General features: G+C 41.9%; 1 protein-coding gene across 1 annotated transcript in view; it reads right to left on the bottom strand.

Annotated features, from left to right (window-relative positions):
• The window catches only part of lhfpl4a (LHFPL tetraspan subfamily member 4a), a gene marked incomplete at its 3' end in the record, with an annotated part of 33,549 nt that overhangs the window by 3,623 nt on the left and 6,935 nt on the right, over positions 1-22,991 (bottom strand). Inside the window, exons 2-3 of the mRNA XM_008284753.1 lie at positions 2,262-2,498; positions 93-109 (exon numbers count right to left, since the gene is read on the bottom strand). Coding sequence (XP_008282975.1) covers positions 93-109; positions 2,262-2,498 — 254 coding nt within the window. The remainder of the gene's footprint in view (positions 1-92; positions 110-2,261; positions 2,499-22,991) is intronic.

Genomic DNA, 22,991 nt, shown 5'->3' with positions numbered 1-22,991 from the left:
CTCATAGATGCATGTTTGACACAAATAAATGGTGACTTTCAGCTTATAGATGACGTAATAAACACAATGCAGAATAAACACAGAGCACTTACCCTCGACACGGCGAAGTCTGAGAAAGAGACAAAAGGACAAAGTCATTAATTGAGCATGAAGCCAGATTTCACTCTGACCTGTAATCAATCTACGACAAAACCAGAACCCATCATGTCTTTAAACTGGTTCAGAGGAGGCAGCAGCTGTCGTCAGCTGGAGTCACTCATGAGGAGTTTAGAGGTCACGCGACTAAGAAACGACTTCCTATATCATTAAAACTGATAAATCAAGTTGTTGTATGTTTATTTTTTGACAAAGCAGATTTGATCAGAAGACAATTATAGAAAATTCAGAGTTATGTGAGTCATTGGAGGACTTCCATGATATAGACAGTATGTACAAGTGTATAAAAACTTTGGTTTACAATCTGCATTTGTAAAGTCTGGACAGCTGACACTGGTTCTTGTTACTCTTCATGTCTGTTGTGACGACGGTATTTTCACACCCCAACAACGCCTGCTCATCTCTGATTGTCTTTGCACGGATTGCTTCTACACTTTTATCCCAACTTATATTTTGCTTTCCCCCTCGTCTCCTCCTGCAGGCAGTTTTTATGCTCAGTGGATTGTCAAGACAAACTGAGAAGAAATTCAGTCATCAGGGATTGAAGTTGGGGGTTAAAACAAATTCAGAGTTCATCTTTCGTGTTGCATGTCAGCGTGAGGCATCTCTGAACGTTCTTACGTTACAGCTGCTCGTGTTCTCAGACTTAAAGATGCAGAAAACACATAGAGAGGGACGAGCAAACACAGAAACAGAGATAAAACACAAAGAGGAAAAACTAAACCGAGATACAAACTGAGACACTGCAGACGCAGAGAAAACCAAATCCTCATCCTGGAATCTGACACATAACCATGGAAACTTCCTCCACATACTCAGAAGAATTGAGGGATTCGTTCTTTATTTCTCTGAAGGCAACCGAACCCGGTCCTCACTTTGTCTGATGACGCTTCTCTCATCAAAAGACACAAAAAGCAGCATTTACCAGCTGCAAACACAACCTCGGCTGAATCGCTGTGTTGTGACGACGGCGTTGAAGGACTGATTAGTTCAGTCAGTCAGTGAAAGTTAACGAAGTCCGTCTATTAGTGGTCGTTATGATTTGGCTCCTTCATGTCAGCAGATAAGATGTGGAGCCTTGTGTGAAGCAGAATTGAGCAAAATGTGCTCACAATTACATTCAGACAGTTTACTGGACTCCCTGGAGGGAAAATTGTTAGTGGAGACTGAAAAGCAAAGTTTTTTTTCGTCATTAAAAGTGGATTGTGCCAAACTGCACTGGGACCAGGCCTTATGTTAATAAACCAGCAGGTTATGTTTTGCAAGGTTGCTCAGCGTCGTACTAAAGAGGCCCGGTACTGCTGGGATAGAAGCAGATCACATGTCTTCTTATAAGGTGGTGGAATTTCTGGAAGAAGTTCAATAACAACCGTAGTTCATTGTTCTAAAGATGCTATTTATTCTCTCATGATGTGTTTTAATCAGTCAGGAGTATCAGTGATGAACTCCTGCCTGGTACGGAGACGAGAGGCTCCACAGAAACCCAACGCTGTTCATTTTGGCCTCACAGCTGTTTAGCGGTTAGTAATGGAATTTATTTCTGTGTTTTATGAGGTGGAAATTCCTAAAACAGCCTGAAGCACGAGGGGTTAAGGAGGTTAATTTAACCGCAGGGTTCCCAGATCATCTTAAAAAAACAATCTTGTTTGTTCCTTAGGTGCAGGAATCTGTTCTGTATTGTTCTATTCTACCTGATCATGGCTCAGTGATGGTAAATACACAGTTTGTCCAAAATGCAACTCTTAGCAAGCAAGTTAAACGACAGAAGGAGGAATTCTGGGTGAATTAAACCTTCAAGATTTGAAGAACTTGATCATAAAGTCGTATTTTGTCTTGAGTAAACCTTTCAATTTGTTAGAAAGTACTGCTTAGTCGGGTTAAACCTTTGAAATCATGAGCAGCACTTGGGTGGAATTCTCCTTTAAAACAGGAAGTCATGCACTTTGGTGATGATCTGTTGTGGTTCTCAAAAACAAAGGGTCCTGGAAGTGTGGTCCTGACAGTGGTGCTGCAGACACACAGCTCTTTACCTCACACATGATGCTGAAGTGCAAAAGACTGGATTTAGATCTCAGGCAGAAGCTGTTCCACATCATCACACTCACCTTTGTTTTCAACCCTCAGCTCCTCCTGCAGGAAGTCGCTCTGCCGGTTGCCCAACACGAAGGCCAGAAAGGAGAGAATGAGCGCGTCCAGGATGCCGATGATGGCCAGGATGTAGGCCCAGCGCACCGAGCAGTTTCCCAGAGCGTACCTGGCCGTGTCCTCGCCGCACATGTCCCGGATCACCTCGGCGTCCCAGCCGTTCGGGAAGATCACGCAGCCGATCACCAGGCAGACGGCTGGAGAGCAGAGAGCAGAGAAAAGTGGAAGGATTGATTAACCACCGTCTCAGTGAAGGATGTGACGGATGCAGCGGACACGTACAGAGAGCGTGATGGTGTTTGGGTTGTGGGATATTGGATTTTTATGTAATAACGCGCAGAGCAACGGGGTCGTGGTGATGCGCTCTGTTGAAAAGCAGCACAGGAAGGAGAATCATTACTGGGAAGAGGGGCTGAGTCGTAGAACAAAGCAAGATTGAAAGTCTGGGTGAAGCCAGGTGGGGAAAGAAAACAGGTTTAGGTGTAAAACAGCAGGCTGGGCAGAGGGTTACATGAAGCTAACAGGATGAAAGTGAGAGAAAAGAGGACAGAATGTGATTTTTCTGTCCTCTCTGTGCTGTAAGTGGGTTGCTGGTGTTGCCAGGATCTGGTCCTCTCTCTGGTGTTCAGCCGTTAAAGCAGCAGAACGAGAAACAGCGATGGAGTCGACATGAAGGACAAGTTTACATTTTTCTTCAGCCACAATCCTTAATGTTACTTCTGCTGTGATCATATATGTTCATGTTACGACAGAGATTGAATTATTTCAGCTTTGTTAATGAGAAAGTTTAGTCTGTAATTGTGACGGACTAAAACAATCACAAGCCAATTAACCAATTAACCACTGATTTGTGAGCAAAACGATGTACGATGGTCACTCAGTTCATTTTAAATCCCTCTAAAAGTAAACTGTAAACTCAGTAAACTTTAGCTGCAATAATCACCACCCTTAAGGCTCACTATTTACTATTTCCTGCACGGTTGTGTTCACGTGAACATTTTACAGGTAAAACACGAGCAGTTCCTCCACCTGTGTTTGATTAAATCAGGAATGTATCAGCTGGAAACTTTCTTACAGACACAATGCGACTCGTTTGTGTTCATCTGCTGCTCACTTTGAACCATTTCCAGGAGATGACTGCCATAAAAAAACAAGTTCTTATTTCTATTTTTTGGGGGAAAACACAACAGAAGAGAAACTTGATTCATGTGGAAACACGATCCATGTGTTGGTCTGATGTGTTGGTGTGGATCTCACTGCCACATATGGACACGTTTTGATTCGTTTTCCTTCAGAATGAGTCCGTAGATAGAAATCACTTAAATAAACGACATCACAAACAGAACAAACAGAAGCTCTGATGCTCGTATTAACCACGACGCCTCGGGACACTGTTTCCTCTTTGAAGAATGAACTGTACACGCCCACATCGTATCCTCAGTCTGTGTGTGTTTGGCACGTGAATGTTTTTAATCTGAGCTAGAAAAAGATGCTTTAGTGGGAAATGTGTGTGTGTGTGGGTGTGTGTGTGTGTGTGTGTGTGTGTGTGTGTGTGTGTGTGCTCCCATAAGGCCAGAATGGTCCCTCGGTGTGTTCAGGGTCCAGCTGAGGCCAGGCTGGCCCGAACAGATGGTTCCCTGAATGCCTCATTTACTGGACCGTCGCTACTGTTGAGGACCGTAGACGAAGCAAAGCTCAGCTGATGCATGAGCCCAGCGTGCAGGGACACACAGGACTGTAGAGGCTTCAGCTGATGGAAGGCAAGAAGAAGAAACCCCCAGAGAGGGAGGACGAGTTCCACGAGGATGAAATGTGATAAAAACAACAACAGGCCTGTGGAACGGACGCAGACATCTTTATGTATGCAAAAAGGAAATCTTTGTGAACCTTTTGACATCAGTGTGTGTCTTTAGGTTATTACTGTAGATTGTTGTTGCTGGGAGCGTTAATCGGAGGTCACTCGTTCTTTGAGGATGTTCACTCTGTCATCCAATCACAAGCAGTGTTTCTGAACTGAGCACAAACAGCTAATAAGAGTCACAAAAAGGCAGATTTACACTTTAAAAAACATGATTCCAGAGGTTGACGCTGTGTTCTGAGGATTTAGAAATGTCGTGCCGCACATGTTGTACAGAGCAAGTGAGCTATGAGGCCCAGAGCAACACACGTTAAAGACACTTCAGGTAAAAATGTGAATAATTCTACTTCTGGATGCAACCGATTCTTCAGTAATTCTTTATTCTATAGGTCTCATATTGTCTGGCTAAATTCCTGGAAACCTTCTTTTTTGTATAATTTCCTCAAAGCTTCATTAGCATTTAGCCCCATGGTACATTTCCGAGAACAATCAGCGACACCAAACTGGAAGGTTGAAGCTACTTTCACTTCCTAAAAACACTCAGAAATGTTGAGTTTATTCTTGGAAAAAAAGCTTCTGCTGATGAGAACGACGCCTTACAGAAAGCAGGAGGTGGTTGGGGTGGATGGAGGGCCGACACAGCACTTTTACAACGTTCCATTGTTTTCTTTAAATGTATTTGCTGTCTTTGTTTTGTAGTTTTTCAGATGGAGAGCAGCAACAGAACAATAAATATGAACATAAGTATTTTGGTTTTTTTGCATCTTTTAAGAAATACAGATTGTAGAAACGATGAAGCTGCATTCAGAAGCAGCTTCTGTCAAACAGTGAGTAACGAAGGTAAAACGGTCAAAGCTAAGTTTCTAAAACTCCTCCAGTCTTCCTCAGATTTGGGTCCTGAGCTACTGAACATGTCCCACCTCTCTGTGACGTATACAGACACTGTACAAGTCTGTAAATCCTTTGCGTTTACTCGCCGTCTGAAAATGTGACGTCCAGTTCCTGCAGCGTTTCTTCAGAAGTGACCAAAGCAGGTTCATTGCGGTGTGAGGAGTTTACGTTCCCGGTAGTTTTTCCTTCGATACTGAGCAGGACTGAGTGGTAATAATTCACTGAGCTTCACTGAAATCTGTGTCGTGGACGAGGTCGCAGCGTTCAGCAGCAAACACTCTCATGTGTGGACTGGATGTTTGTTTGTACGCTGTGAAGAATCAGTTTAGAATCTTCTGCAAATGAGTTCCCTCGTGTAAGAAGGCCTTTCTGTGTTCAGACCCTCAGAGAGTCGCTCTGCTCGCTCTTTGCGGGAGTTTATTTCAGTTGTTCTCTGCTGTGACAGACGACAGTAATAACGCACCGACTGCAGCAGCAGCAGCATGATGACGTTATATCGACTAGATGAGCGGGGATCCCTCAGCTCCTGCACTAACCTCACTCCCCGTTAATCAGCAGGATTTATGGGAGTTTAGTTTTCTTATTGAGAAAAACTTCTTGCAAACAGTTTCTTGTTCTTTTTGAAGCTCATCAAAACTCTGAAACACGCTGAATGCATTTTATTGCTCACTTGCAAGATACAAGAATGGGACAAATAGTTTTTATGCACAATATGGGCTTCAGTATAGCATTAAATGTAAATTGTTTTAAGACCACAAAGCCAAAAGATTAAAGTCTACAGAACTTCAATTTAGAAAAATGTGTTTTGACATTTAAATGAGATAATGAACAAATTCATTTTATGTTGATATATTACTGTCTACATTACATTAGATTATATTTTCTATCATTTCTGGCTAATTACAAAAAAAGTTGACACATATATTTATAATTATTACATTTTTTTTTCAAGAATTAATCATGAATCAGTCTTAGTTTCTACAGCTACTGAGGGCAGGCTTGTTTTATTGGAGATTTTATTGAAAATTAAAGAAACTTATGTAGTAACTATGTCAGCATCTTCAACAAAAGTCCTGATTAGATTGCACAGGTCCAGTCTTGAACATTTTATTAGCATCTATTAGTTTTACTGATGTCCTCATCGGGTTAAAACACAAAATGAGGAATTTCCACTGGAGCTGGAAAATCAACCAAAAAGCAGAAGCTAGCGACTGATTCCTGTGAGATCTGTGATTACAGCTCCAGATATCAAATGAAGAATACGTGTTTGCTTGTTTGTAAAAAGTTCTGATAGATATCGACACAACAAAACTCGAAAACAAGATGCATTGTTTTCATTTAAGTTGTGAATCTTTGAGAAAGTTTCCAGGAATTTAGCCAGAAAACATGAGCCCATTAAAGAGTTGCCTCTGATCTACGCATTACTGATGTAAAACTAATGTATTGATTTTAAAAGGTTAAAAACACAGATTTTCTCTTTGCATACATGAAGCACAGGTGGGTGTTTACCGTATGGGGCTTAACAAGGATTTGGCTGAATCATTAAAAGTCCAAAGAATATTTGTGAAATGATGGCACATTAAAAAACAAAACAAAAAAAAGAAGTGTGTATTCTGGCACTGCAGCATCATAGTTTAATGCACTTAAAATAACAACAATGTCCCTGAGGTACCCTACTGAAGGATCAATAAAGTTCCATCTAATCTAACTTCTATCTGATATATCAGCTTTCAGACAGACAGTGAGCATTAAAACAACTGCTCCACCTGTATTTCTCCAGATCACATGTAGGAGGTTTGGTCTCCTGAAATAATCATTTTAAACATTTTGTCTTCTATAAATGTCACTCCAGTCAACACCAGCTTTGATTCTGTTGCAGTTTTGCACTCGGCTTTTTATGAACGACAACAATGTGAGTACAGTACGACTACGACGAGGAACGGATTTCCACAGCCTCTGCTTTTTGGAACTTGGACGATGCAAAGGAAACGAGGACGCTGCCAAATACTCTCCACAGATGGAGCTGTTGTGTTGACAAATGTTGTAGGAGGCAGTTGACGGCGAACAATATGGCTCAGAGATTTCTCAGGGTTTATCGGCGCCGCAATCTTTCCAGAAAAACATTCCACATGAATTAACTTTTCATCACAACGTCAGGACTTATTAAAGCCGTCCACTGCTTCTAAAGTTGATCCTCCAACTGAGTCACAGCCAGAAAATGACAAATAAACACAATTCACTCGAGTCTATGTGACGGAGAAACAGAAGAGAAACCTGCCATCAAGCTGAATACTATCACATAAAACATAAGTACGTAGTCTGCAGGATGAACAGGAGGAGAAAAACCTCTTCTAGAGTGCAGCTCTTTTAAAATTTGAAACTCCAACATGTGTTATTGATTTTTCTTTTCCTCTGCACTCTTCTTTAAAAAAAAAAAAAAAAGAACTGCATTTCCCAGCTGCCCTTGAGGCTTTCGCATTTCAGAGGCGTTAATTAACGGTTGGTTGGACAGACTGTGAGGCGGTGGAGCAGATGACCTAAAGTAACCTCAGTCAGGCTGCACAACGGTAACGTCGCCGCAGTCGCAACGCTGACCTGCATCAACGGAGGAGAATTCATCACCGCTGAAGGTCAGGACCCAACTTAGGCTGTAAAACAGTGACATGTGGATGTTATCATTTAGTTTTTAAATTTCAGAATGCTTTTGGCAGAAACTGTTTGGGGATAATTGCTGCAGAAAATTCCCATCTGTCCCTCTGCTCTGCCAATACCATCACTGCTCACTGCACCACAGCCCGGCTTCACTGTCCCGCCGCCTCATGGAGGAAGTTTAGAAAAGTTTATTTGGCGCACACGTCACTGAGCTGCTTTCATTCAAATACATGAAACACACCGTGGAGGAAACTAATCGGCCTCCTGCATCCTTTAAGATCAACATGATGGTTGAATCATTTCAGGAGTTTCTCTGACTCTAAACAGACATGATCAGAGTGGTGCCGCCTGTGAGGCTGTATTATCTACATCTGGGCTGCATGTCCATCTGTGCAGGTGTGTTTACCTGTGCTAGGCTGTCAAAGAGCTGAAGGTAGTGGCACATTACAACATGGACTGATGAGTCAGAGTAAAAGAGTTCAATGAAACATACGATGGATATCATCAACATGTCATCATTTAATCAGTATTTAGGTAAATAATAAGCAGATGCATGGATGAATATGTAACGTGGCCCCGCTTCAAGATCATTATATTATATTAATCATATGAATATTTGGCCTTTGGAGACGGCTGCTTTGTGCCTTTACTCAGACTCACACAGAGAGGAGCTGGAAATTATTCATGTGAAAATCACGTTTATCTAGAAAGATGAATGAGGCTCACGTAGATTTTTCCAGTTTAGTCGTCATTAAGTGCAACGTTAGTGCGACCGATATACGAGCCTGTAGAAACCGATGACGTAATAACTGGCCAATAATGTAATAAGTTATTATGTTATTGGCCTGGTAAAAAAAAAAGTTGTTTGTAAATGTAATAACCAAAAGTTATTACGTTATCGGTTCAGGACTTCTGTTACGTTATTGGTTGTTTTTACGTTATCGGCTTCTACGGTTCCTTTATTTCAACCCCATTGAGATAAAGTGTGATTATTCATTGTTAGGAACTAACTCTGCTAAACACTAACTATCTGGTGCCTTCTAGCAACTCAGTCTAACTTCATCCACTTACTGTTAATCTACTCACTGTTACAGAATCAGGAAACATCCACACCTGTGCACCGACTATCTCGTATTTATTTACTGAAACTACACATTTCCATACAACTGAACCTTATATGTAATGTTTGCATCACTTTAAGCCTTTACTTTTCCCTATATGTTCAGTAATGTGCAATATTCAGAACTGTTTTTACAGTTTACAAAGTTTTCACAGACACACGATTGTTCTTCTAGATTTCTATATTTTACATTTGCACATTGTCTGTTGAAGAGTTTTGTAACAGGATTACTGTTTGGTTTAGTTGTACGCTGTGCAATGACAAGAAAGGGTTTCTGTTCTGTTCTAAAAGATGCTTGGCTGTCATTTTGTTTCACTCCCACCATATGAGGGCGAAGGCATTTGGCGATGTCAGCGCAACATATGGACCACAGTTCAACAGATGGTCAAAAAAACATGGACGGAGAGATTGGAGTGCAGTAAATGTGTGTGTGAGTGTGTGTGTCAGACTTACAGAAAGAGGTGAGCAGGGGGAAGAGATAGATATACATATATATATGTGTGCATGTTTGACTTCTAAATTAGTGCAGCGTTGGTCGATACGAGCCGCTGTCCCTGCAGCAGTGCTCCCTAACTATCAGCAAAACGCCACTTCAAGATGAACGGGCACATCGTATGCTCCATATGGACTTTTGATTTCCTAAACATTAGATACAACGCTGCTATCCACAGAACGAAGAGGAGCGAATAATAAGAGAAGAGAGCACGAGCAGCTAAGGGAGGGAGGATGCATGAGAATGGGAGGACAAAATGCCTGATGGATGGAAAACCAGGCTGACAGAACTAGATGAAGGATGGAGAGAGACACGGAGAGGAGACGAGGATGGAGGGATTCAGATGTGAGGAAGGGAGGCAAGAGGGGTTGCCGTGGCAACTGGCTGGACCTATGAGGAGGAGGAGGAGGAGGAGGAGGAGGTGTAGGGGAGGCTGAGCAACCTAAAATATATATTTGCTTCCTATTTCTCAGACGCTGCCCAGACGGTGAGGCAGACATGGAGACGCTGCTCAGGTTTTTTTTTTGTTAAGAGGATCCAATAAATCCACAGCAGCAGTAAACACACACCGACAACCCAAACACACCAACAGCCAGGACCAACACAGACGCTCACACGGTCTGAAAACATGTCCCCGATGCTCAGCAGCTACACTGACAGTCGCAACATCTGATTGCTTTCTAAAAATGGCCTCAATTCATTTCAAGACTTGAATCCTGGCCGATGTGGCAGCACAGGTGTGTTTATCAGTTTTCTGTTGCATCGACCACTGAGGTCAGCAAACGTGCTTTAATCACGAGCTGGATGAGAGCAATAAAATAGACAAAACTTTATTAATCCAGAAGGAAATTCTTGTGCCAGATATTGCTCAGTAAGAAATGCAGAGCCTAAAAAAATAGGAAAGCAATAAGATTTAGATACGATACATTACTGAAATAAAATGAATAAGCTACAATAAGACTGGAATAGAGCAGTAAGGAGTAATGCTGGCAGTTATACTGAGTTATATCACAAATGATAGTGAAACACTGCCCCTGAAAAATGAGATGAAAATGAAATAATGTCCATCACAGCGACAGTGTTGAACATGAACATGAAATATTACACGTGATGAATGAAAAGATGAAATTTTGTGCAATATTACACATGAAAGAAATTCTACAAATGATCACAGAAACCAATGCGAAGAAAAGATTTCACAGCCTCCTACATTATAATCACAGTCTGAATTACCAGCTGTTCTTTTTTTTCCTCTCCTTCTACCACCACTCCTCCTGTACGTCCACCTGTACGTTCACCTGTACGTCTCTACTGGAGCTGGCACTCTAAAGTTTTATTTTTCTTTTCCAGCTTCACGTGTGTGAAAGTAAATGTTTCTGATAATCTGACAAACCCATAAAAAAACATTTTAATACATAATTATTTAATCTTTAATGTTACATGTGTTATAAATTGTGTATAATTTACTCATAGAGGTCACGTACTGTTCACGCCGTGGATGCTGACAAACTGAGTGATGCCAGAGGGAAACCTGGGTGGATGAAACTGGCCCCAGTTTCCCAGTTCTGTGCCAGATTTGAAAACCATTCAATCCGTTTTTGTCGGGTAGGAGGTTGGACTTCTGAGTTGAATCAAACGTAGGTAAAGATCGGAGCATGCTATCAGCTTGGAGGCTTCAGCAGAGATGACCAGCGGCTACAGCGGCCATTTAAAAAGGAAACTTTTAGCCTTTTACCGCAACTGATGCTTCATCACAGCTCCGTCTGGACACACTAGAGGCCTTATACCACATTGTTCACCTCTGCAGCTTTGTTTGTCACTCAGACCCGTCTCCTAACAATGATGTTTAAGCGGTTTGACATTTTTCCTGAATCATGTTTATCTGCGTTTGCTTCCTTTCAACCAACCAATCACTGTTCGATGGGCGGGACTCATCAACCAATAAAACCAAGGAGATGCTTCAAACACGTTGGAAGGAGTTGGACTTGAATCAGAAGCATGATATTTTACTAACCGAGTAGTTCTGGTACCAAACCCAAGCCAAGAGTGAATAAAAAGGAATAAATGTTTCACAGAAGACACATAAAAGACAAACAGTCACCTGGTAAAGAATCCTGTTGTGGACTTTGTGGCTCATACAAATGTCGGCCTTTTGTCCTACATCGTACATTTTTGAGGAGAAAATTAATTTATTTTGAAACTTCAAAACACACTTTGACATTTTGATTTGATATTTTGTTTTTGATGTATTTTTGACATCATAAAGTTTACATTCAAATACGTCTACAGTAAGCAGACATTTACCAAAGACAGTCATGATACAACCTGTAAACTACAAAATGACTGACATGCATAAACTGATTCTAAAACTATTCAATCACAACTAACTACAGCAGCATTAACCAACCAGTGTTTTACAGTTTACACTCCTGATCCCCTGTTAGATGACAGTTCTGACACAGTGCTGTTGCATCGTGACTAAATAGTTTATTAACTGTGCACTTTTTTTCACTGGTTATCTACAGATTCATGTGATCTAAGACGGAAAAATATTAAGAACCCAAACACCACATGCTCCACAAACGTCAAGCACGAACCAGACAGATGCTCCTTTATTTCTCTTTCTGTGTCATGAGGAGGAACACACAGTGCTGCCTGCCGGATGGAGTCGACAACACATTTACACAATATGCTGTAGACACAACTTTACTTCCTGTTTGCTCCACCGATGTAAAGAACGGCAGACCGAGTGGGAGTCTTCATCCTTGTTGTTTTTGTGGAGGTTAGGACAAAGTATGCAGCGGTGTCAAGAAAATACAAAATGCTCTGTGAGCAGCAAGCGTCCCAAAATAGCCCATTACATGTTTATATAGACTGTCTTTACGTAATGTTTGGATTCAGTGGGTCCAGTGAACTGTGCGCGAGACTGCAGACGGAGCAGAGCGGCTCGCTCGTGTATCATCATCATCTGGCCCGAAGCAAACACCAGATTAGAATCAACGGCCAGCGTCACAAATGTCTTAGGTCACTACGGGAAAAAACAAACAGCGAGGGCTCATTAAAGCAAAATAACTCGAGCCATTTCAAACAAGATTTTCACTTGCATCTTGCTCTGCTGCTCCCCTCATTAGCTGTTTAGTTGGCTTTAGCGACAGTCTGCACAGCTGCTGGAACACTGCTGTGTGTTGATACTGATGCTGCCCCCGATTCCAGCGTCTGCACAGCGTTCGCTTCCTCTCGGTCTGAATTATTTTGTGTCAGCGTTGCTTTGTTTCTTGCTTTGCAGTGTTTATCTCGTATTAAGATAAGCTTGCACAAAACATTCACTATTCATTTATTGTCATTTCTTGTGCACTTGCAAACATAAAAAAATGGAATACTGTTCTCCAGGTTTCAGTACAAGACAAATACAAATAATAATAATTATAAATAAATGGAGTGTAGCTGGTAGTAAAGCGCTTCCTTCCAGTCACAGTATATTAAGGTGCTTGTACCATCTGTGTAGTTTATTCGGTTTCAGGTGACACTGCTGATGTGGGGCTCAGAGGGCTCATGGGTGTGTTGTGGGGATGTTAGTCTATTGATGATCCTTGTGGGAAAAAAAAGCTGTTCAGCCTCCTGCTGGATGTGGCTCAGACGCTTCCATACCTCCTACCTGAAGGCAGGAGAGAAAACAGACGGTAGGATGTGTGATGAGGGTCTTTGATTATCGGGGAAGTTCTGCTGATGCAGCATGTTGGAAAATCAAGGAGGGGAGACGAGCATCCATCGTCTGTTTTCACTATCTGGTCAAGCTGGTGATGTTCAGACGCGCTGCTGTTGTGGTAAAAGGCTGTGAGGCTGTAGATGAGTTTAATGGTGCCTCTGTAGGAGACGGTGAGATCCGTCTTTCTGAGTCGCTGTTGGGCTTTCTTCACGATGACCAAGGTGTTTGCGGTGGAGGTCAGGTCGTCCTACAGGTACACGCTCAAGAGCTTCACATTCCCGACTTTCTCCACAGTGACACAATCAACGGTCAACGGCGTGTGATGATGATGATGCTCGTTAGTCTGTTGCTTCACCTCCGTCCTTTAGGCAGACTTGGGCAGTTTGACTGGCGAGCTCAACGACGTGTTTTCAGCTGAATCTGGGTTCAAGCATCTTCTCTTTGGGAGGACTTGAGATTTGAACAAACTTGACAATAAATGTTCATTAACTCAACAGAACCAGTGGAGGCTGGTGGATGTCACTGAACTCTACTTAGTCAGTGGTGCAACCCTGAACAGTCCAATGATCAAGGTTAATTAATCAACCAGCGAAAGCCAATCATCTGTTCCATGTGTGACTTCAGTGCCGTTAACAACTCAACAGTGCAGGTTGCTGATCAGGGCAAAGCGCTGACGTGACAGTGGTACTTATGGTAAAAACTACTGGTATTTACAGTGAGCTCAATCACCTGAATGCACCCTCACTGAAAATGTAAATGAGATCTTTTAGTTTAAGATGGGACCGTTTTGCTGTATTTTAAAGACTCCGATTTGTTTGCCATTGACTAAAGTTGCATCTGCACAGGTTGTTCAGAAACCTGCGACAGATGCTCGTGCAACAGTGTCCTGGTTTCTTTAAGAGCACAGTAGTGAGCAAACCAGATCTAGCTTTTTGAATTTGGGATATCATGTACGTATACATGCTTAGCTAGTGGACATCCAACACACTCTGAAACAGAAAACGTTTTTCTCTAGTCAGACTGCTCTCTGGGTTTTTTCCTTTGACATCGACGTCCATTCTGTTTCTACTGTTGCTGTTGCTTTAGTAGACTGTGTTAAATGCACAACTAGAGTTTGGCTTCGGCAAAGACAGAAGCTACCCTCTGGTACTTGGCTTATCCATCTCTTTGTTAGGCTTTAAACAAAAAGTACAAACTGTGGTCACAGCCAAACCCGGCTTATTAAAACAGCAACAAATCATTACTAACTAGGCCAAGTTCTGCTTAGAAGCTTGTGGCCAAAAGCACAGTAACTGTGAGAAGAGATGGAGGAGAGTGAGATCCTGAAGGATTGTATTCTCTGCATTCTCTGAATGTAGGCTAATTAGACACAAACAAGTCCACCCTGCTGCAGGCGGGGCAGTTTTCCTCTTTTTTTTCTCCTAGCTTTCATTCTCATTACTCGCTCGCTAATTTGTGGATTGGGGTGAGAACAACAAAGAAAGCAACCTCTTGTGTTAACGTACATATTCCCGGAGGCAACTCGGCGCTTCCTCGTGAAAACGGGGTAAACCGAGCGTAGAGCGGGGACGATGGGAGGGCTGATGAAGGAATGGAGATGTTCTGGCTTGCAGGCGACACTACAGATAACAGGTTTGGGCAAAAAAAACATCTTCCATCTTGGCAAAGTGTAATTCAAGGATTCGGGAATTCCTCCTGTTTAAAAAGAGCTTTTATTTTTAGGCATGTTTATGAAGCTTTCATGAAGCCTGTTGTTTGTTTTTTAACTCTACACTCCATTTACATGTCATGAGGCCTGATGGGTGGTTCATCCGTACCACCAATAAAGACACACATTAGATATTAAGGGGCAACGACTACAGAATAAAATCTGATTTTATTTGGCTTCTTAGATGTTTAAAATATCAGCTTCACCACATGAAATTTTCACCTCACATTCTGGATCTGGTTATTAGTAAAGGTAGTAAAGATGGCTAAAGTATTAGACGGCCATTTGTAAAATTTCTAAAAACAATTTTGTCGACAGAAGAACTCAAATGTCCTTTTTTGATGGTTTGGTACTGCAACCAAACATAATGCAATCCAACCAACTGGATTTTGAGAATTTCAAGTTTTCTGATGGTTAAAATACAAAAATTCCAGATCTGACAACATGAAATTACTGAAAATTCAGCCAAAATGTTTTACACACGTTAGTTTTTGGTTCCACATTACAAATGAGAACATTATGAAAGAAACCTAAGACGGTGCAGCAACACAATCTGACCCGAAGCATTTTTCTTAAGCATGAAAACGGGTGGAGTTAGTGACATGCCAACAACTAAACATCATCAGGTCAGAGTGAGACCTGAAGAAACTCCAGCAAATTAAGAACTGGTCCCAGAGCAGAACCATCCAGGGTGGGAAGGCTTAGCATCCAGATCACTGGCCAGGATACAGATCACATTTTAAACTTGGGTGAAAATGGGGTAAAAGGGATCGACAACCCCTCACATTCACTCCAAAAGGCATTTTCGAGCTGCAAGATAACGAACATACATGTTTTTGATGTGGGGGAGGAAGCAACGTTGGAACCTCCACCCAGGAAGGCCACAGCCAGCTGGTCGGCTTGAACCAGGAACCTTGTTGCATTAGGACGCCCACGCAGCGTCAACATAGCTGCTGTAGCTCGTAAGACTCTGGCACATCACCATGCACCAGCTTTATCATTACTTCTGTTTTGACACTAGCAGCAGATTAGTGAGAGGTTCTTAGGCCTCTGTTTCTATGAAGTCGTGACCTTACCAGATCCTCGCTGCTCATGTGGAGGGACAGTGTAGACTACAGTCCAACTTAAATATCTGGGTTGTTCAAACAGGTCTGGGCTCATAGCAAGACCTGGAGCATTCCCGTTCCTCTGATAAGGTCTAGATTACCTTATTTGTGCTCTTATCTCCAGAAAGGTTGACTGTTGTGTTGGTTTTCTCTGCTTTCCAAAGAAAGACGTTCACCACATTCTGCCAGAGAACCCGACCACTGAATGCATTGTTCCTGTTATTGTCCATTTCCTTCTGACTTCCTGTTGGTCCCTGAGCGGATTCAAAGTGCTGCTGTTAGTTTATCAATCACTTAATGGCTTTGGGCCAAAACACATTTATGATATACTTAAAAAGCATGAATCCATTAGGCCCTTTAGAGCTTCAGTAAGCTGGTGGTGCTTTCAATAAAACTACGTTTTGCTGCATACGGGAACTTCCCTCAGGAGCTGGAATGCACTCCAGCCATTTCCAAATCTATAAAAAAAAAAGAATGTCCTTTGAATTGTCAAATAAAATATGCATCAAAGCAACACAATGCTTTGTTTACTGACAGTTTTTTCCTCCATCTGTCCTCAGGGCTGGCATGGTCCTTTGGTCCGGTGCAGAGCAGATGTCCCTCTGGTGTTTCTAGCCGGGCGAGTGTCTGTCGAGGCGTCTGCTGGCACAAAGCAGAGCTCCATCGCAAGGCCCAGCGGCCAAGAGGAGCCCCGGTGCAGAGCTGCACCACAGAGCTGATTAAACTATCATCTGCACCCGGCCCGAGAGCATTAGGCTCAGCTCCAGTCCCATCAGGCTGCTTCCTTCACTGACACACATGTAGGAATACTGCACAGGCTTCCTTCACACAGCTCCCCAACAAACAAATAATACTCACAAAATAAATGTGTACATTTAATTTAAAGGAAAGTCCTGACTGCTTCACCTGAAATAGAGTAATCCAAGGGCATTAAGTAGGTGTAGAGTTAACACTGGTGGTTGTTGCACCAGTGACTCCTGATGGTTTGTCTCCTAATACTCCTTTTTAAACTAGCGAATCATTCCTCGTCAATCACAGGTGTAAACAATAACAGACGGCTGCGTTCCATTTAGAAATAACTCTCCATAAAACAAGGTCATAGCCTCTAGACGGCCGAACCAACACAGCCGACCTTTCTCAACAAAACCCAACATTCCAGTTGGAGATAACGTCTATCACAGCGGTGGTGGTTATCAGCTTTCTTCATTAACTCGGGATTTCTGCTTCAGACTCTGAACACATTCACATAAAAGCGCATCACGTGACTCTTCGTCTGCAGAAAATGGGCCAATCAACAGGTTGTCTTAATGGAAAACAACACCAGGAATATGAAAGCCTTTCTCCTGTGAATGATGCAGGACAGGAACGCAGGTAGAGGAACTGTGAAACAATGCAGCTGCTTGTTTCTAACTCATATGTTTAAACAAGACATTGAAGAAGTTCATTTTGGTCTCACATTGTCCCAGAATGAAGGAAATCATTTTAGCTTTTGGCCAAATCAAAGTTAAAGCAATTATATTGATTGAATAGTTTCTCAAAGCTGCAGGACCAGCTGTGGGCAGCTGTTGTTTCCACAGTGATGTGAAGACGGTGAAGAAAATCTCCACCGATACCATCTTGTTGTGATATAAAAAGGTTTATGAAAACAAGTACAGCATCTCAGACACCGTGGTCTGTCTGTGAGAGCTTTGACCTGCTCACTCCAATCGTTCATCTTCAAGGCTCATAAACACCAGACCAGGTGTAACCTTTTACCTTCAAAGCCCATGATATGGAACACCAGATACCACACAACCAACAAGGACTAAACATGAGAACAAATTAATGCGACTTCTGCATCTCCAGTTGAATATGTGCAGATTTCTGTGGCAGTACAGATGCAGAAGGTTAGCTCGTTATCACAGTCTGGGGGAGCAATATATAAAAAAACACCTCTGAGCTTGAATGCAGGCAGCATTTAGAACACAGTCCACATAGATGGAATAACTGCTGTAAAGACAAACCTCTGACTTATGGAGCAGCCCACAGATTCCATTTTACATTTTTTAAATGCATATACCAACATCCTGCTCTCTTTGGGAGGCGAAGAGCAGCGAGGAGGCCTTGACGGTGCGATCTAAGAGTGGCTTTTTGCGAGGCATGGAGAATAATTGGTTGAGGCTCAACCTCTAGGGAGAGAACTGAGGATTATGGGTAGGCAGAGTGTTGCTGCTGTGATGTGAAACCCCGGGCAGTCTTCCCCCCTGATTAGAGATTAGGTTTGCATTAACAGGGCCTCAACAGGCAGCACACACACACACACACACACACATATCCTGAATCCTTTCAATTACGAGCCAGGTTTCGTTACGTCGTTAATTGCCATTCTTGCAGACGTAGTTTTGTTCTCATGCCTTCTGGCATCTTTCACCTTTCTTCCAGTTTTCTACAAATCTCTCTTTGAATCACATTTTCTTCTTGAAAAGCATAATAGAGATGTTTGCTTAATACAGGATTTTTTTAAAAGCAGATGTTCAGAGGAAGCTCCCTGAGGAACGCCTGTTTCCCCACAAAAACCATCAATTAAGGCTGGGAGGAGGTTTTTAGAAGATGAGCCTCTAGAGGAGCTTGATGTGGAGACTCATCGGGGTTTGCTTTTGTGAATCAATGCCACATGGAGCGTCTAGCACGAGATGATGAAATACAAAAACTGTTAAAAATAACTGTTGAAAATTAAACACAAGAGAAGATTTGGTTACATATGATTAGGTTTTGGCACAAATTAGTCCCGTCTCCTAAAAACTACAATCCTGGACGACTAAACAGTCACATTTTCTGGTAAATACGATGTTTAAAAACACATTTTTTTAATTACCTGATTAGGTTTGTTTGTGACAAATATGCTTCAAATCAACATATTTTTGCCATTCATTTTATAGCTTTTCTCCTTTTCTAATCATATTATTGGATGGGGCAGGACTCGTCACCTTGGTAACCCAGAAAATGAAAGAGCAGCAGAAAGAAGGATGAAATAGTATATTTTAACACTCAATATATATCCTAAAACTTAAAAAGTAGTTTGAGAGACCTAATCAAACAGAACTTAAGTCTAACAAAAGTACAACATGCGTGACTGACTCCAGTCTCCTGGTTAAAGTCCTGTTCCAGCTGTTTTTGGCCCATCTATCCACCCCAACCTCCTCCTCATGCTGTAGCTTTATAACAGTTTTACATGGATCGTTCCTTTGCTTCCACCATCATTACTGCAGCTACTAGAAGAAGCTGTCACCTCAACATATGCTGCTTGGAGGTATTTTCCTACAATGACTGAAGCTGTTAAACACGATCTGAATTCACTTAACAAAAAAAAAGGAAAGTAACAACGAAGGATTCAGGCAACATGGATTTCAGTCTGATCTGAGGGGTCATTCGAGAACATCCCAGATTCTCTCCAGCTCAGCTCAACGCTATCACAGATGAGTCAACTTTGATCAGCGTGAGCTAAGCAAGCTAAACTTAGGCACAGCGCTGCCTCTCTGGGACTTTCAGGTTTTAGGCAAAAATCTACGCCGTCCACTGGGAAACCTCACAATCTGCAGTTTAAACATTTAAAAACAAAAGGTATACCATCATAGGCTGGTTCCAGTTTATGCGCCGAATAAATGTTAAATACAATCTCAGGACTAAACTCAAAGATAAATTCAACATTAACAGACGCTTTAAGTGCTCAGTTACATCCCACTGCTGGGTTTCATTTATCCGTTTATAAAATGTTTGCTTCACATTCAAACAACACACAGCTACAGAAACGTGACTCTGGAAGACGTTTGTCAAAGAGCTGCACCCCTCTGACATGTTCTACTGAGTATTAGCAAAAAAATAAATAAAATAAGGATGCTTTCACAAATATTGTTTTTGTCAATTAACGTTATATAAAGTGCAGTAATAGAAAAAGAAAGGTTCAATATTCAATGAATATTTCATTCATCCACAGACTGTATCATTCTATACTGCTCATATAAACAGTTTACTATCAATTAATGTTTTTTTCCACAACAAAAACTGTCCTATTTCCAGCGTCTGGGACCACTTTATATGGAAACTTGTGCAGAAAGCGTTTTCACTTTTCACTTTACAGTTGGACAAAATCAGCAAAAGATGGTGTTCTGACAGTGGGCAGAGTCCAGACATGAAGCCGACGCATTCAAGTTGCTGTCCGATCATCTATTGACTCCTTAAGATCATTTTGCTGACAACGCTCCTTTAAACCCTCATTTACTACGACAAGGATCTACGTTGTTCCTCCGCCATTTGAGAGATGGCATCCTGTTGGCAAGAAGCGGAGTTTAGACGAGGCCGTCCAATATCCAGTCACCATGCGCCCTCGCGTCCTCTCAATTAGTCACTTGTGATGCTCTGTCACACTTGGACTACTTAAATTCTCATCCCCCAGTACATGAAGAATCTGTCGAGCTCGATCTGAGCGCTTTGGAGCCAACGGTCGATGTGTTCAGAGAACTTGTCTGCGCTGCACTATTTTGCACTGACCGAGCAAACTACCTACAGGGTCAGTCGTTCATAGATCACTGAGCCTCTGCCAGCATTTAAAATAGTCTCAAACATCATGTGAGTTACCGGCCACGTGAAGGGAAATACAAGACATGGAAACATAGCCTTCATTCATCCATCGCTAGCTTCTAAATTGCCTGAATATGAAAGTAAACCTCAAAACCCTGAAGCCTAACGTACAATAAATGTTCCACACGGCTGCACATTTACACCAGGATACATCAAATACAGGAATCCCAACCGGTAAAGCGTTAAAAAAATGATGAACAAATGTCGCAGCGCTCTCAGGATTTGTTGTTTGGGTTTTCAGAGACGCGTAAACCAAAGTGTGTTCTCGGCTTCACACCTCTGCTGATACTCCATGTGTTGTTGGGAAACACCAGCAGGCTCAGGGGAAGCCGAGAAGACTGAAGCAGAAGAAACGAATCAGGGGATGAAAGAGGGCAGGTGTGCCGTAGACGCTCTGTTGTTGGGAATACAATTAAAGAGGAGGACTGTAGGTGGGAGAATGAGGAAAAGAGAGCAAACCCAGTCTGAATAAACAACAGAAAGAATCCCGTTTGAAATCTTCCCACTCGTTATGTCAGCCTCCTCCAGAGGATGTAACCTTTGTGGCAGCGAAGGGGAGAAAACTCAGCAGCGCTAACAGGCAGTGATGGTTAGGTAAGGGCTTGATGGAAATGCCACGTAGCTCCTCTCTTTTCAGAACTGGAATGGAGACTTGAGCATCCACAAAGTACAGCAACCAATGCTGTGTAACTTCATAACACAGGGAATTTAAATGACTTTTTACTGCAACATCATTGATTTACCAAAAGAAAGAACGTCTCAGTTCATCCACAGGTTCCAGTATTAATGATAAATTGGACGTAATCCAAATGAAATAAACCTACTCTGATTTTTTGATCACTTAGGCTTGTTTTCCTGCTTCTATAATTCAAGTCACTGCTGTATTATTCAGGGTTTTCATGGTTATATTTAGGGAGTCACAGCACTCAATTAAGATACGATTAAAGAAAGAAGGCACCATGTTTAATACAGTAAAGGATTGTTTTGTAAATGTCTCAATATTACTCATCAACACTGAATGCAACACATCATCTCATATGTAAGTATAACTTTGTCAGATTGGGACCTCACTGCAAAGCTTCTGTCATTATGCTCATCCTTAAACTCTGCTGAGGCTTCGCTAACGCTTCACATGCATCCTCTGAACATGGCTGCTTTATGAGGAGATGCTGACTCAGGTTTTGCCAATGAGCCCGGCACCAGTGAGCATGTTGAACAGCTCCCTGGACACACAGCTGTTTTTAATAACGCTGCCTAATGGCTCGAGACGACGCTTAATGAGAAAACATGCTGCCGAACACGCAGACCTCCAACCTGAGAGCACGACAGCCAGCAATGGTCAGAATGACAGGAAGAGGAAACAGGAAGGCTCACAAAACATCTGCTTCTCACAACTAAAGTATGATTAATGTCATTATTTTTACATTCAGTCAACACAAAGCACTTTAGTTTAGATTAGAGGAAGATTGCTGATGTGATTTAAGCTGGGAAAAGTCAAATCTGCCATTTTTTAAAACCAAAGTGTTTGGATTAGAACAAACTCCAGCAGTCAGTCTCCAGCCTTCCCTCTGAAGCTTTGTGCCACTGAAGGTTTGTTTAATTATGGTCTTTAGTGTTTAGTGAACCTAAAACCGGCCGTCATCACTTTTTATGCAGCACATTTTGAAGACGATAGATTGAACTGTAGATTTCTTTTATCTTTTGGGTTTGAGCTGTTTAGTTAAATTAGTCACACAATTGTGACATTTAACAGACAAAACAATTAAATCAGAAAAATCAAAGATTAAAACTGAAAGATTGAAAATAGATGCTGGTTGCAGCCCCCAACTGGCAGTTAAGAGTAAAGCCAGCTGCTCTGAGCTCCTGAACAATCCAAAAAGTGAGGACAAAGCTGGAGAAGAGGTTGTTCTTGGGGGAAATCCTCTCACACAGGAAGTGATGTTAGTTAGGAAAAACTGAAAGAACTACAACAGCAGGCAAGTCAAGAAAAAACTGAACACGCAGGGGTTTTAGTTTAAATTACGTACAATATTAAGTTGATGCAACGACCAACATTATCTTGCAACCATGCATTTAACTCAGTGGTGGGAGCAGGTTCCTTGAATAACTTTTTTTCATTATAACATTGAACCTGTTGCCTTTTCATTGTTGCTTTTGGGTGCTTCATACAATTTAATGCACACATTTGTGCACATTACATTCTCTCACATTTTGGCATTCTTCCATTCTTTACACAGTATTTTGACTGGTTCCAGAAAGCTCCTCCTTTTCTAAACGCTGAAATGACATAATTGTGGCAGGATTACGTTTTCTTTTGTCCTCATGGTGAAACCTTTACTTGACAAATCACCTACATATTAAGACTGAATGGAACTGAAATCTGCTCAGTCAACATATTTTTCACATCAGCTCAGGTTAGAGTTTGGCACGTTGCTTTGTACATTGTTTTGGACACTAGTTTTTAAATGTAGCATATGTGAGCTACTGGATTCCTTGGATTTCCCCAAAGAGATGAATAAAGTACTGATCTGCTTTAATA

Source organism: Stegastes partitus, unplaced genomic scaffold (assembly GCF_000690725.1).
Source record: "Stegastes partitus isolate 25-593 unplaced genomic scaffold, Stegastes_partitus-1.0.2 Scaffold370, whole genome shotgun sequence".
NCBI classification, from domain to species: Eukaryota; Metazoa; Chordata; class Actinopteri; family Pomacentridae; genus Stegastes; species Stegastes partitus.
The sequence above is the reverse complement of the archived record's forward strand: the minus strand, read 5'-3'. Positions and strand labels throughout refer to the sequence as shown.